Source organism: Otolemur garnettii, unplaced genomic scaffold (genome assembly GCF_000181295.1).
Source record: "Otolemur garnettii isolate 467f Iridium unplaced genomic scaffold, OtoGar3 scaffold00144, whole genome shotgun sequence".
NCBI classification, from domain to species: Eukaryota; Metazoa; Chordata; class Mammalia; order Primates; family Galagidae; genus Otolemur; species Otolemur garnettii.
The window spans coordinates 815,090-829,989 of NW_003852539.1; the positions used below are offsets into that span (position 1 = coordinate 815,090).

The 14,900-nt window shown below is 38.0% G+C and overlaps 1 protein-coding gene across 1 annotated transcript in view; it reads left to right on the top strand.

The window, feature by feature from the left end:
• Positions 1–14,900, top strand: part of FOXJ3 (forkhead box J3) — a 149,635-nt gene that overhangs the window by 32,784 nt on the left and 101,951 nt on the right. Inside the window, exon 4 of the mRNA XM_012810897.2 lies at positions 6,341–6,665. Within this exon, the coding sequence (XP_012666351.1) occupies positions 6,341–6,665 (325 nt within the window). The remainder of the gene's footprint in view (positions 1–6,340; positions 6,666–14,900) is intronic.

A 14,900-nucleotide genomic window follows, 5' to 3' on the forward strand; every position in this document is an offset into this window, starting at 1 on the left:
TTGTTGTTTGGTGGGCCCGGGCTGGGGATTTGAACCCGCCACCTTAGGTGTATGTGGCTGGCGCCTTAGCCGCTTGAGCCACAGGCGCCGAGCCTAGAAAACTTTTTCTAAATAAGCTTTTGCTACTTTTTTGGATTTAGGGAAGTTGAAGATGGAGGCCAAACAGTGTGCTAAAGTAGTTAAAATTATATGTGAGATCATACGAATGGCATTGCTTCATAAAGTGGGATTAGAACCCTCTCCTTAACCCATGTTATGATTTAGTTTGAATTGTAATGGCTCGGTGCTCCTTACCCTTTAATTTTATGCAGAAAAAATTCCTTATGGAGCTTCTTTTGAGCCACAGTTATCATAGGTTTAAGAACTTCAGACGTAAGTTCCTTTCTGTGCCTTGCTTTCTTCTACAAGTAACTTTATGTTCTTTTCATATGTGCTTTCATCATCTCATTTTTCTCTGCTATTCCAGTAGAATAGTTTCTTTTCCTATGTAATGCTACCTGTCAGTCTGTGTTCTGAGTCATATTTGTTTTTAATCTTATGAAGGACTTTGATCTTGTGAATTGAATACCTTTACTTTATACTGTTGAGTCTACTCTTTTGCCTTCAGGGCCTTGTTCTGTTGCCCCAGAGTAAGATCTGTAATGTCATCACAGATCACGGCAGTTTCAAACTCCGGGGCTCAAGTGATCCCCCTGCCTCAGCCCCCAGAATAGCTGGAACTACAGGCCTCCACCATGTCTGGATGATTTTTCTGCTTTTTTTTTTGTGGAGACAGGGTCTAGCTATGTTGCTCAGGCTAGTCTTGAACTCCTGACCTCAGTGATCCTCCCATCTCAGCCTCTCAAAGTGCTATGATTATAGCCATGAGCCACCATGCCTGGTCCCCTTTTAGCTTCTAAATGTACTGTAGTCTTACTTGTTTGGAGAAGAGCACACTCACACCTTAATTGAACAATCCCTGTTTCAGTCTTAATTGAACAATCATTATTTCAGTCATGAAACATTTCTCTTTCAAGGAGGTCCAAGGCTTGCAGGAGAGAAAGAGAGAAGATTATGACAATATAGTATAAATGATAGATGTATTAATGTTCTACTGTAGCAGTAAGATCACGTTTAGCTTAGGAGATGGAGAATGAAAAGATGGGATTGACCAGGCTTTCTGTAGGAGGTGTTTGATTTGAGACTTGAAGAAAAAGTAGAAGCCAGCCAAGCAGAGTGAGAAAGAAAAGATATTCCAGGCTCGGCGCCTATAGCTCAACCGGCTAAGATGCCAGCCACGTACACCTAAGGTGGTGGGTTTGAATCCCCAGCCCGGACCCGCCAAACAACAATGACGGCTGCAACCAAAAAATAGCCGGGCGTTGTGGCGGGTGCCTGTGGTCCCAGCTACTTGGGAGGCGGAGGCAGGAGACTCACTTGAGCCCAGGAGTTGGAGGTTGCTGTGAGCTGTAATGCCACAGCACTCTACCCAGGGGGACAGCTTGAGGCTCCGTCTCAAAAAAAAAAAAAAAAGGAAAAGATATTCCAGAAAAGAAGGCTGTATTCCTTATCCATTTATTATGTTATTTTGCTTATCACTTGTGCCTAGCATGATACTACATGGCATCCATCAGAAATATTAATGTATGGTCACTATTCCTAATGGTGGGGGGAAAGGAGGTGAAGGCCTATGAAGTAATTATGAAGCTGCATGATAAATGACAAACTGAGGTTGTGATTGCTCTAGGAATTTAGAGAAGGATTAATAAAAGATTAATAAAAGCTAAAGTAGTTAAAAATGAGTTTAGATTTAGTATAATAGGAGAAAGCATTTGGGCTTAAAAACATGAAAGCAAAGCTGTTAGATTTCTCTTGGAGTGTATGTAGGGATTGGAGGGTGATTAGCAGAGAGGAGTGGTGAGAAATCAGTGTCTAGGCAGCCAGCTAGGAAGCTTTTGGAATGAGGTGAGGTAATGAGGGCCTGACATTTCTTAAACAGATTTCCATAACCAGATTCCTCAGAGCCTCCCATGCTGTTTTTAAATTTATCGCCATCTGTTCTCTTATACAAGTGGACTTCTGTCATCACCATTCCATTAATAGGTTTCTTTCTAAAGTTAATAGTGATTTGGCTAAATCTAATGGTCATCTTTTGTGTTCTCCACGCTTAATGGAGAGCCACTACAGCCACCAGCCTAAGTATAAACAATGAAGGCACTTTCTGCGTTACCATCAAGAATACTATATATAAAATTTAATAACACTGCAAACAAAACAGAAACTCCACTTTTTTTAGAGTTTGAATTTGAGATATTTTATAGTGTACTTAAAATCTGCTCTAACAGAACCAATGAATGTAAGTGCAACAACAGAATAATCTTTACACATGATGTCTTGGAAAGACGAGGGACTTTTTTCTTTTTAGCGTATTTAAATATTAACTTTCTTTAAGACATGGCTGTAGATCTTCCCCTACAGGTTGCAGTCCATGTTGTTTTCTCCCTTTTCTGAACCTGTATAGCGCTCAAAGCTCAGCTCTCTTTCATCCCTTTCTTTTTCTTTCCATCTTATTTTATTTTTTGAGGTAGGGTTGTTCTCTGTTGCCCGAGCTATAAAGTGCAGTGGCATGATCTTAGCTCGCTGTAACCCCAAACTCTTGGGCTCAAGCGATCTTCCTGCCTCAGCCTCTTGAGTAGCTGGGACTGTAGGTGTGCCTCAATCTACCTGGTTAAATTTTCCATGTTACAAATTGGAATATAATTGTTACTGCAGATGCCCCCCCACTGAGAACCATCTTTACCTTCTGTTTCCTTCCACCAAGTGCCAGTAATAAGACTTTATGAATCTCAGTAATGTAAACATGCAAATAAGTGAGGTATTTACTACATGTTATAACATATTTAATAAGAATTTATAATCACACATATATACAGAGCCATACTAGAGAACACACACACGAGACATATGATAAAATTCCTATCCCCTAGGAACCTTAAGTCCAGGTACAATTTTCCTTTTTTTAATTTTTTTTTATTTTTTTAGAGAGACAGGGGATGGCTAGGTTGCCCAGACTGGTTTTGAACTGCTAGCCTAAAGCAATCTTGCTGCCTCGGCCTCCTAAAGTGCTAGGATTACAAGTGTGAGCCACCACTCCCAGCCTCAATTCTTTTTTGTGTCTGACCTTTGTAACTAGAAGATAAAGATGGTCCTCAGTAGGGGACATCTGCAGTAACACTTATATTCCAGTTTGGAACATGCTTGTATGTTTACATTGAAAATGCATGTAACTGGCTGCTTTGGGAATTTGAACAAACGAAAGCTCTAGTCAGTGGAGACTTGATTGAAGTAAATAGAATGTGACAGCATGGTATAATTATAGCCAATGTTTATTGGATGAAATGTGAATAATATCACCACCAGCAGTAGCTAACATTTATTTAGTATTTACTATTTAACCTGGCCTTGATCTGCGTATTTTGTGAGGTAAAAATATCCTCATTTTACAGATGAAGTATGGTAGCAAAACTGGTGGATTGGTGTCTGAAGATCTGGACTCTGGTTTTAGTTCTATTAACTACTTATATGAAATTGAGTGAACCTGAAGTTTTCATCTTCGGATTAGAGGGATTAGTCTCTAATTCTAGGATATGTTCCTAGTCTTTTGACATTTAGTGATCTCTAAATTATCCTGTTTCCTTATTCTACAAGTTCTTACAGCTTCATGCTGGCAACAGCATTTCTGACTGAGATTATAGAGTAGGATGTTAAGTTTGGATTTTTTAAAAAATATCTCTGAAGGTGCTATAGAGAGGAATTTAAAGTTCAGCTTTCAGAGGAGTACATACAGTAGAGATGGAGGGAATTTGAGAAAATGAGAAAAATAAAATTGTAAATCAAAAAACAATTGTACATCTGAAAAACAAGATAATAGGACTCCATGTACTGGCAATGCTGATAGAATCCTCATGGCTATCCTCTGATTTATAGTTGCTTTTACTTAATCTGGTTTACTTGATAGTGTATTAGTACCCACCCAGGATACTCCTAGACTAATATTATATAACCCTTGTTGAATGTTTCTTCTCTGCATACGTTATCACACTTAATTTTCGAAGTAATATTTTAACTGTAGGTACTATTATTATTTCATTTTATAATGAAAGTAGAGTTTAGAAATAATTAACATTTTCACAGTTCCATAGCTAGTAACTGCTAGAATCAGTACTTGGAACTCTGGTTTTTTGACTCCAAATCTTATGTTCTTTATCAGTTCTGTATTGTGTCCCAGAAGTTCAGTTTTTGTTTTTGTTTTTGTTTTTGAGGCAGAGCCTCAAGCTTTCCCCTTGGGTAGAGTGCTGTGGCATCACAGCTCACAGCAACCTCCAACTCCTGGGCTCAAGCGAGTCTACTGCCTCAGCCTCCCAAGTAGCTGGGACCACAGGCGCCTGCCACAACGCTCAGCTATTTTCTGGTTGCAGCCGTCATTGTTGTCTGGCAGGCCTGAGCTGGATTCAAACCTGCCACCTTAGGTGTATGTGGCTGGTGCCTTAGCCGCTTGAGCCACAGGCACCGAGCCAGAAGTTCAGTTCTTATCCATGATATTCCAGGTTACTTTTTGTCAGGAGCCATTTAGGAGGTGGGCTGCATAGGAATTTTTTTTCTTTTTTAGCTGTAAACATTTATTTTGACTGAGGTACCTTTTAAATTTTTAATTTTGTTGCCTTTTCCCCTTTATTTTGATATCGCTTAGTAGTCTTTTTTTTCATTCTTCTGTATTTTATTGTCTGGATCACTATTCTTGCTTCTTTGATCATAGGATAGAAGGATTCCAGGCCTCTGCTTAAAAGTTAACAGTTCCAATGTGAAGTGTCATTCTACATATGTATGTAAAAAATATATATCTGTATAAAACATATATTTATAAATATATTATATAATTATATTATTATATATTATTTTATATTACATATATATTTTTCTTTCTGAGATACATTCTCACTTTGTAGCTCAGGCTAGAGTGCCATGTGTCAGCCTCGCTCATAGCAACCTCAAATTCCTGGGTTCAAGCCATCCTCCTGCTTCAGCCTCCTGAATAAAAGGGACTACAGGTTCCTGCCACAATTCCTGGCTAACTTTTTCTATTTTTAGTAGAGAAGGGGTCTCGGAGTCTTGATCTTGCTCAGGCTGGTCTTGAGCTCCTGAGCTCAAGTGATTCTTCCACCTTGGCCTCCCAGAGTGCTAGGATTATAGGTGTGAGCTCCTGCATCCTCCTATTTCTATTTTCTCATCTTCAATTTTTAGAACGTCTTCCTTCCTTTTCTAGAACATACACACACACACACACACATAACCTACCAGGTTAACATATATACATATCTTACATATGTATGTTATAATTGACCAGGTTTGTGTCTATATATATATATATAGACATCTTATATATGTATGTTATAATCTACCATGTTAACCTGGTAAATTCAGATTTTTTTTTTTCCTTTGGATAGTAATGGTCTGCGTTTTTCAGCCTTGGAGAGAAATAAATACATTATAGAATCCAAATTGCTGGATGTTTGCCCAAACCTGTCCTTGAGCTTTGAATGCTGCTTTTCTTGCTGGCAATTTCTATGATTTAATACATTATATTTTGTACTGCTAGGTTTTTAGTTTTCATAATTGTTCCTTGACTTGTTTTTTAAAAGGTAACTGTCTGGTACTACCTTTTTTCCTTTTCTCTCATTCATTAGTGTCTTTGACTTTGCATTCCTCTTTTCAGTCAGCTCCCCCGGTGAGCTTGTCTCCATGCTATTCTTGTCTCTCTTGCTTTACTCTTCTACCCACCTACTTAAATTCTACCTTCTTTCCTCTATGCAAATTCCCATGCTTATTTCTCAATTACTTCTCTGACCTCTTGCCTCACAATTACTTTCCATGTTGTTTTGTTTGTAGGACTCTCCTAAAAATTTGTGTAAGAGAAATGCCAGATGTACAGCCCTAAGTTTTTAAGGGCTTGTGAGTAAAGAGTTGCAGTGCTGAGTTTTTCGTGCCAAGATCCTGTTGCCCTATTAATGTGATAGTCTTTTTTATAAATATTGGCATCAGAATCACTGTGTGTATGTATTCTGTATTTTAAACATTTTAAAACCAAGTTTGCTATGTTTGGAGAGGAAAAAACTTAAGAAAAAAGATAGGAAATGTTGATCCTATAAATATTTGGTTTGCTCATTAACATACTCAATCTTTTTCCTCCAGATTTAACTCAGGCTTTCCCTCACTTTGGAACTCCTAGATTTGTGAATATTGGATATTTTGAGAAGCGGGGGTTCTTTCCTTGATATTGACTAAGGAGTCTATTTACCTTCAGGATGACATCTGAATTGGAGAGCAGCCTAACATCCATGGACTGGTTACCACAGCTCACCATGAGAGCAGCCATCCAAAAATCTGATGGTACACAAAATGCACATGGAACAGGAATTTCTAAGAAGAATGCACTCCTTGACCCAAATACAACTCTGGACCAGGAAGAAGTCCAACAGCATAAAGATGGGAAACCTCCATACAGTTATGCCAGCCTCATTACATTTGCAATTAATAGCTCACCCAAAAAGAAAATGACTTTAAGTGAGATTTATCAGTGGATTTGTGATAATTTTCCGTATTATAGAGAGGCTGGCAGTGGTTGGAAGGTAAGAATTTTATGTAAATTTGTTACTATTATACAGTAAGCAATGACAATATTGACTTCTATTAAAAATGAAGCTTTTTGGAGATTCATAATTAAAGATAAAATTCTGATCACTAATTATTTTTAGAATGTCAGAAATGGAAATTAAATGTTTTAAATTTAGGTGAATAACTTTATTTTCAGTAGACTGTTTGTTAGAGCATTATTATGTCAGGACTGACATAGCATGAAATAAGAGCAGAGATAATCTAGCTTTCACCGGAAACCCTTTCCACAGCTCAGGTAAGTTGACAGTGAGTTAGTTTAAGGTAAAAAAGAAACCACATACTATTGTAGTATTCATCATCCAAGGCTCCATACCTGAAAATATTAAGAGCGTACAAATATTGATTATATGGATTACTTTTGTAAAGTTTGAGTCATAGCTATAGGTGTGCCCATCACTCAACTAGTGTTCATTGTATCCATTAGGTAGTTTTTGCCCCTTCTACTTTTCCCCCTCCCCCTCTTTGACTTCTACTAGGTTTTTTTTTTTTTTTTTGAGACAGAGCCTCAAGCTGTCCCCCTGGGTAGAGTGCCGTGGCATTACAGCTCACAGCAACCTCCAACTCCTGGGCTCAAGTGAGTCTCCTGCCTCCGCCTCCCAAGTAGCTGGGACCACAGGCGCCCGCCACAACGCCCGGCTATTTTTTGGTTGCAGCCGTCATTGTTGTTTGGCGGGTCCGGGCTGGGGATTCGAACCCGCCACCTTAGGTGTACGTGGCTGGCGCTTTAGCCGGTTGAGCTATAGGCATAGGCGCCAAGCCTCTACTGGGTTTTACTTTGCTCTATGCACATGTGTGTTCATTGGTTAGTTCCTGTTTAATAGTGTGTACATGTGCTATTTGTTTTTCCATTCTTGAGACATTTCACTTGGACATTGGTCTCCAGTTCCATCTGAATTGTTGCAGAAGGCATTAATTCATCCTTTTTTATGGCTGAGTCATACTCCTTGGTACACATATGCCACTTTTTATTAATCTCATGAATTGATGGGCACTTGGGTTGATTCCACATCTTTGCAATTGCCAAATTTTTTTTCCACTTTTTAATTTGGAAGAATTTTAGATTTACATAAGAATCGGGAAAGTAGTATAGAAAATTCTCAAGTACTTTATCAGGTTTCTTTAATGTTAACATCTTCTGTTACAATAGTACAATGACCAAAAGTAAGTAATTAATGTGAGTACAATACTGTTGACTAAGCAGTAGTATTAACTACTAAGTAAATTATAGACTTTATTCAGATTTCTTCAGTTTTCCCATTAATGTCCTTTTATGTCCCAGGATCCAATCTAGGATCCCACATTGCATTTTATTGTCATGTCTCCTCATTCCCTTGCCATCTGTAAAGATGACTCAGTCTTTTCTTGTCTTTTATGACCTTGACACTTTTAAAAAGTACTTGTCAGATATTTTGTAGAATTTCCCTCAGTGTGGATTTAATCCGATGTTTTCTAAGTAGCTTGAGGTAATGCATTTTGGGGAATAATAACAGAGATGATGCAGCCTTCTCTGCATGCCGTATCAGGGGATGCTTGATGTCAGTGTGTCGTCTTAATTGGAAGTGTTAACAAAGTTTTTTGGTTAAGGGGATGCCTGCCCGATTTCTCTACTGTAAGGTTACTATTTATCACTTGTAAATAATAAAATGTTTTGTGGGGGGTTAGTTTGAGGCTATACAAATACAGTAACTCCTCATTTAATGATGTTAGATTCTTGGAAACTGCAACTTTAGGTAAGATGACATACATTTAAAATTGCACACTAGCTGGGCAGGGTGGTTCATGCCTGTAATCCTGGCACTCTGGTGGGTGGTCCTTCTTTAAGACCAGCCAGAGCAAGGGCGGGAAGCCATTTGTGGTGGGGCGCCTGTGGTCTACTCGGGAGGCTGACGCAAGAGATCACTTGAGCCCAAGATATTGAGGTTGCTGTGACCTATGATAATGCCATGGCACTCTATCCAGGGTGGCAAAATGAGACTCCATCTCCAAAAAAACAAAATAAGATTGCACATGAATTTTACAGATACTCTGTATAATGAAACCAGTTTTTTTCCTCATCAACATTGTAATGAAGTGACATTGGAAGATGTGCTGATACTGTTTTCACTTACAGTCACAGTTTTCAAAAACCTATCAGTGATACGTGAGGACTTAACTATACCTCTTTATTCTTAAATTTTCGCCCATTAATTTACTATTAATTTTAGTATTAATTGGTAGATCTTAAGTGTAGCAGATTTTTCTAATGGTAATTTCTCTTTTAATTCATTTTTTCTAGATTTATTTTTTTAGAAATAAATTTATTTATTTATTTTTTGAGACAGAGTTTTATTATGTCGCCCTCGGTAGAGTGCCCTGGCGTTACAACTCACAGCAACCTCAAACTCTTAGGCTTAAGCAATTCTCTTGCCTCAGCCTCCCAACAGTTGGGACTACAAGTGCCCACTGCAAAGCCCGGCTATTTTTTTCTTGTAGTTGTTATTGTTGTTTTAACAGGCCCTTGCCGGGTTCAAGCCCTAACTACTTAGCTACAGGCACCTAACCTCTTTCTACATTTATTAATTGATAATCTTATATAAGGAAGAGTTCATTTTTATCTTTTTTTAAAAAATTGAGTCATTTGTTTATAATAGTATACACTCATGGATATTTCCTTTATTCTTTGGGCTGTTGTCATTCAAATTGTTGCACCTTTGGCCATTGGGATATCTTATAGGTTGGGCCTATTTTGTTTGTTTGTTTAGCACTTTCTTGCTTTTTGGCGCCACAATATGTTCCAGTGTTATTTTGCACTGTTCTTACCACTGTCTTGGAATTAATCAATTCTTTAAGATACATCTTTTGATGTATCGTCAAATTTGAGTTAGCTAATTTATCTTACACAACAGATAATTCACTTTCTTTTGTCTCTGTGCATGTTACATTCCTTTTTTTTTTTTTTAAAAGGCAGAGTCTCACTCTGTTGCCCAAGCTAGAGTGCCATCAACAAAAGCCACCAGGAGAAGAAAAATGTATCCATGGTTCCTTAAAAGGAATCAAATACAGTTTTAATATTAAAACTCCTTTTTGTGTCAAGGGATTGAAGGGAGATTACATATTAAATATTACTCTTTGAGTATTCCATAATTGAGTAATTTTGTATTCTGAACTAGAGGAAAAGGAATTAAAATTTTTGTGTTATTCACCTTACTGAGGAAAATTAAACTATTAAATTATTGGAGTTTAGGGTAATAAAAGAATGAAAGCGATGATAGTGGGGTGTGTGTGGGTGTATTATGCTAATTTTTGTGTGGAGCAAAAGAAAATAAATATTATGTATTTGCTTATTGTTAAGACAGAAACTTAGGAATATAGACTAGAAACATAATATAACTACCTATAGAAAATGGATGGAACCAAAGCAGAAGGAATATAGAAGGGAATAAGATTTTAAGTATACCTTTTTATAAAGTTTTGAATATATTTTTGAACCATGTACATGTTTTACATATTTAAAAAATCAAAAGGGTTGAGAAAAGGAAATGCTATAGTTGAGTACAAGCAGAAACAAACCTATCATAATATAAGATTAATAACATAGTCATGCTAAAAAAAACAGTTGTAGAAACCTTTGACCAGAGCACTCTTAATTGTATACCATTGTGGGATATATTCCAAGATCAAAAATAATGACAAATCTTTAACTTGGTACATTTGTCTTTAGTAGTGGTGCTTCACAAGTGCAGAGCACTTTTTTTTCTTTTTTCTAAGAGAAAAAGTCGGGAGGGAAGAAGTTAGAAAATTAGAAGCAATTCTGACAGTGTTTTATTTGCATGGTAGGGTAGAACAAATGAATAAATATGTTTTGTTTGGGGAGAATGAGGATAGAAACCAGGACTCTCAACAGTAGAAGAAAGATACAAAGAGGAATGCAGTGCTTGATTGGTTTGGTGGAGGTGATAGTTTAAAATAAAATTTAGTTAAAATGAGTTTACAATTCAGATTCCTAGGTCACAACTCCAGAGAGAGTGAATTAGTCCCGTAGGATGGAGCCTAGGAATCTGCAGTAAAGTACATCTTAAGTGATTCTAGTGCAGGTAAACTGTAGTTTTGAGTAACTGCTTTTGGGGATAGGGTTTTCAAGGCCAGTCAGTACATCTTGATCAGTTATTTGAATAATCATCCTAGTTACAGTAGAACCTCTATAAGTTTACCCCTGGGCCACTGTAACAAACTGGTCAACATACAGGGATAGTTAACATAAGAACTTTCATTGAGTACATGTGATACATGTCTGGTCAATGGAGGGATGTGGTCAGCTATGGAGATTCTACTGTATTTCTACCTCTCTATTACTCCTTTTCTTGGGTTTGAGATAAAGACTACCTGAGCCATAAGGTTTGAAATAATCTATTATTTTCTCTGTGGGTTGTTTGTGTATGTACATGTGTTGCGACCTGTTGGGTTCCTATGGCCCTGGTCTTGATTACCCCAAGAAGGAACCATGCATGACATGGATTAGAAGTACAAGCTTGTGGGAGATGGGCTAGCCCTTACTTGCAGGTAGCCCTGAGCAGTCTCCTCACTAGTCTTTTATTGAAACAGAACAATACAGGTGAGGGGAGTAATTAACAGTGACTACGTGCTGAAGGCTCCGGCTTTTTTCTCCATTAGGAGCTCCTGTAGAAGAGTTGCCCGAGAGTCCACACCTCAGCTGCAGATCATCTTGCTCAGATGTCATCTGGCTCTTGGCATTCCCTACATACATGCCTTGGCTTTTGCATGTCTTTAGGTATTTTTTTTTTTTTTTTTAGTTTTTGGCCCGCCCTGGGTTTGAACCCACCACCTCTGGCATATAGGGCCAGTGCCCTACTCCTTTGAGCCACAGGTGCCTCCCGTCTTTGCATATTTTTTCTTTCTTCTCTTTCTTGTTTTACTTCTCTTTCTCTTTCCTTCTCTCTCTCTCTCTTTCTTTTTTTCTTTTTTTTTTTTTTAAAGACAGAGTCTCATTTTGTCACCCTTGGTAGAGTACTGTGGTGCCACAGCTCATAGCAACCTCAAACTCTTGGGCTTAAGCAGTTCTCTTGTGTCAACCTCCCAAGTAGCTGGGACTACAGGTGCCTGTCCCAACGCCCGGCTATTTTTTATTTTTTATTTTTTTGTAGTTGTCATTATTGTTTAGCTGGCCCCAGCTGGGTTTGAACCTGCCAGCCCCCACGTATGTGGCTGGTGCCCTAATCACTGAGCTATAGGCACCGAGCCAGTATTTTTACTTTCTAAATATGCTTTTGGTATTTTTTCCCCATATTTATGATTACCATATGAAAAGCATTGTATCCTGGCTTTTGGGTTGATAGGTCATTACTGTCATGGGACCTATTTACATTTTGGTAGGGAATATAAGATGGAGAAGGAAGACCTTAAATCATTGTTAAGTGTAATGAGAAAAACAGTGATTAAGTTTATTATAGGGAGACCTAACCTAATCTGTGAATGTCAGAAAACACTTTCCTGAAGAACCAATGTTTAATCCAAGAGAGAATTTAAAGTTGGGTAGATTCATTTAAGTGAAGGGGATGAGTATGGTTGGGAGCAGTAATCTTTGCAGATGTGGCAATTTATGGAAAGCCTCGAAAGAGAGAACACTGAAGCTACTGAATGTAGATGGCAAGGTAAGGTCCGACCATGAAGAGTCTTTGGAGGTTTAAGAATTTTAGATGTTATCCTAAGTGCAGTGGAGAGTCATTGAAAGGTTTTAAGTGAAGGGGTATCATCTAATTTGCATTGTGAAGACATAATTGCCACTATGTGGAAGATGACTTTGGACATTAAAATTGAATTAATTGAGTTTTAAATATTTTGAGTTTGAGGGGGTTTTCCAGATGTTCAGTTGATGGTTGGAAAGAACTCAGAAAGAGAAGTGTCTGTGTTAGCTGTCTAGACAGATTAAGTGTCACAGGTGGTCACTGAAGCAATGGCTGTAGGTGAGATTGGCTAGGCAGCAAATGTAGAAATGAAGAAAGGACAAGGCAGAACTTTGAATATTTCTAACATTTAAACTGTGGTTTTTTTTTTTTTTTTTTTTTAGATAGGATATTTCTCTGTCACCCAGACTGTAGTGGAGTGACACCTTTATAGCTCGCTACCACCTGCAACTCCTAGGTTCAGATGATCCTCTTGCCTTATCTTCTCAATTAGCTGAGACTATATATAGGCACATGTGTTTTTGTGGAGATTGAGATCTCTCTCTGTTGCTCAAGCTGGTCAGATAAATGTATAGAAAAATGGTAGAGATTGAGGTAAATTGTATTTATACATGCAAAAGGTCATTCAGAGGTGGGAAGTTGAGTTAGTCTGTCAGTAAATTGAGCTGGATTTGCTTTTTGTTGTTTGTATCTTTATCCTCAGTACACACACTTTCCAATTTCTCTTGCAATAGGTTCCTGCTAATTTGTACTTGGTGCTGTAGGATTTTTTTCATCTCTTCACATTATAATTGTCTCTGCCCACCTTATTACAAATGATGGCCTCTCTCATCATTTGTCCCTTGTCCCTTCCCTTTCAGTAGACTGGTTTTGCTTGTTATTCAGTGCTGGGCTTTTGGTAGAGGCAAGGATTTTTGTGTTTTGTTGGCCCTAGTTTTTCATAGGCCTTGAACTTGGGGGCAGGGCTTTTTCAGTGTTTCTTTCCCTCAGCCAAAGTAGTCTTGTATCTGTAATTACTCTTAGGTGGAAGTTTTCCTGCCCTTTCCCTGATTGTATGTAGCAAGACTTCTGTATGGTATCAGTATAGGGTCCTGGACCCAAAATAGTTTCCCAGATACAAAGGGATTTTGTTTCTACCTTTCTTCCAGCTGCAGATCATCTTTCTCCATGTCTTGGAAAAGGGTTTTCTATCCTTCTCTAAAGGCAGTAAAGTTTTGTTTCTTTGCTTCCTCCAGAAGCAGTGAATCTTTGTCAGAGTCATATAGGTGAGAGGATTTGGTTTGTAGGATTTAAGAAAGGTTAATGGGCTTTGTCTTTCTTCTTTCTGCCACTGTCAATCATGTCTTTCCTGTTTGTGCCACCAAGAGGGACTTTCTTTGGTCTCTTGCCCTATCCCCATTCTTTCTTATAAGCACATGGTCAAGTCAGTTCTATGAAGAAGAGCTGAGAGTAAACAAGCTCTCAATTAAACTTCTCTTGTATCTAGGGCCCATGTGTCTCTAAACTGACAAAATTGACCCATGTTTGGCATTTAAAATTTTCGCTATTTTCTTCTTAACTGCTTGAATGGTTGCCAGCTCATTTTCCCCATGGTCTGCCAAAGGCGAGACAGTTTGTGTGTCCATTTAGCTTTGTTGTCTGAGCTCTCTGATATTGCTCAAAAATAGACTTTTTTTTTGTTTTCTAAAGCTTACCTGATATTTTCTCATTGTTTGAGAAGGAGCATTATTATTTATAAACATAGCTGTTTATATCCCATCCTTAGCTGAAGTAGAATTCCTATTCACAAGTTTTTAATTTCTCTTTGATCATAAGATAGATTTGAATTTCTGTTCTGTGGTCATCTTTTGAAAACATTTTAAATTCTTGTATTGTGACTGTGAGAGGTATGAGAGGGAAGCTTTAACATAGGCTTTTTTGTTAGAATTCTTCATTTTATATTAAAAAACAAGACAGATATTATGCCAAAAAATGACCCTGATAGGTGCCATTTCTAAATGCAGTTGGACCACTCCCACTTAGTCTACCTAAGTTGACTATTCTTTCCTGCTGCTTTTATGAATCTGGATTTTCTACCTATCTTTTTGTAGCTGGTATCTTTCCTTGTAGTTTTCTATTTTATGGATTTGGTGAGAACTAACTTAGCTTCTTTTTTTCTTTTTCTTGTTTTTTTTTTTTTTTTTTTTTGAGACAAATCTCACTTTGTCACCTTTAGTAGAGTGCTGTGATGTTGTAGCTCACAGCTACCTCCAACTCTTGGGCTCAAGTGATTCTCAGCCTCCTAAGTAGCTGGGACTATAGGTGCCCACCACAATGGCTGGCTATTTTTTTTAGAGACAGGATTTTGCTCTGGCTCAGGCTGGTCTTGAACTCATGAGCTCAGGCAGTTCGCCTGCCTCGACCTCCCAGAGTGCTAGGATTATAGGCATGAGCCACTACGCCAGGCCCTTACTTGGCTTCTATATGCTTTTGTAATAAAGTAATGGAATTTTTTTTTTTTTTTTTTTT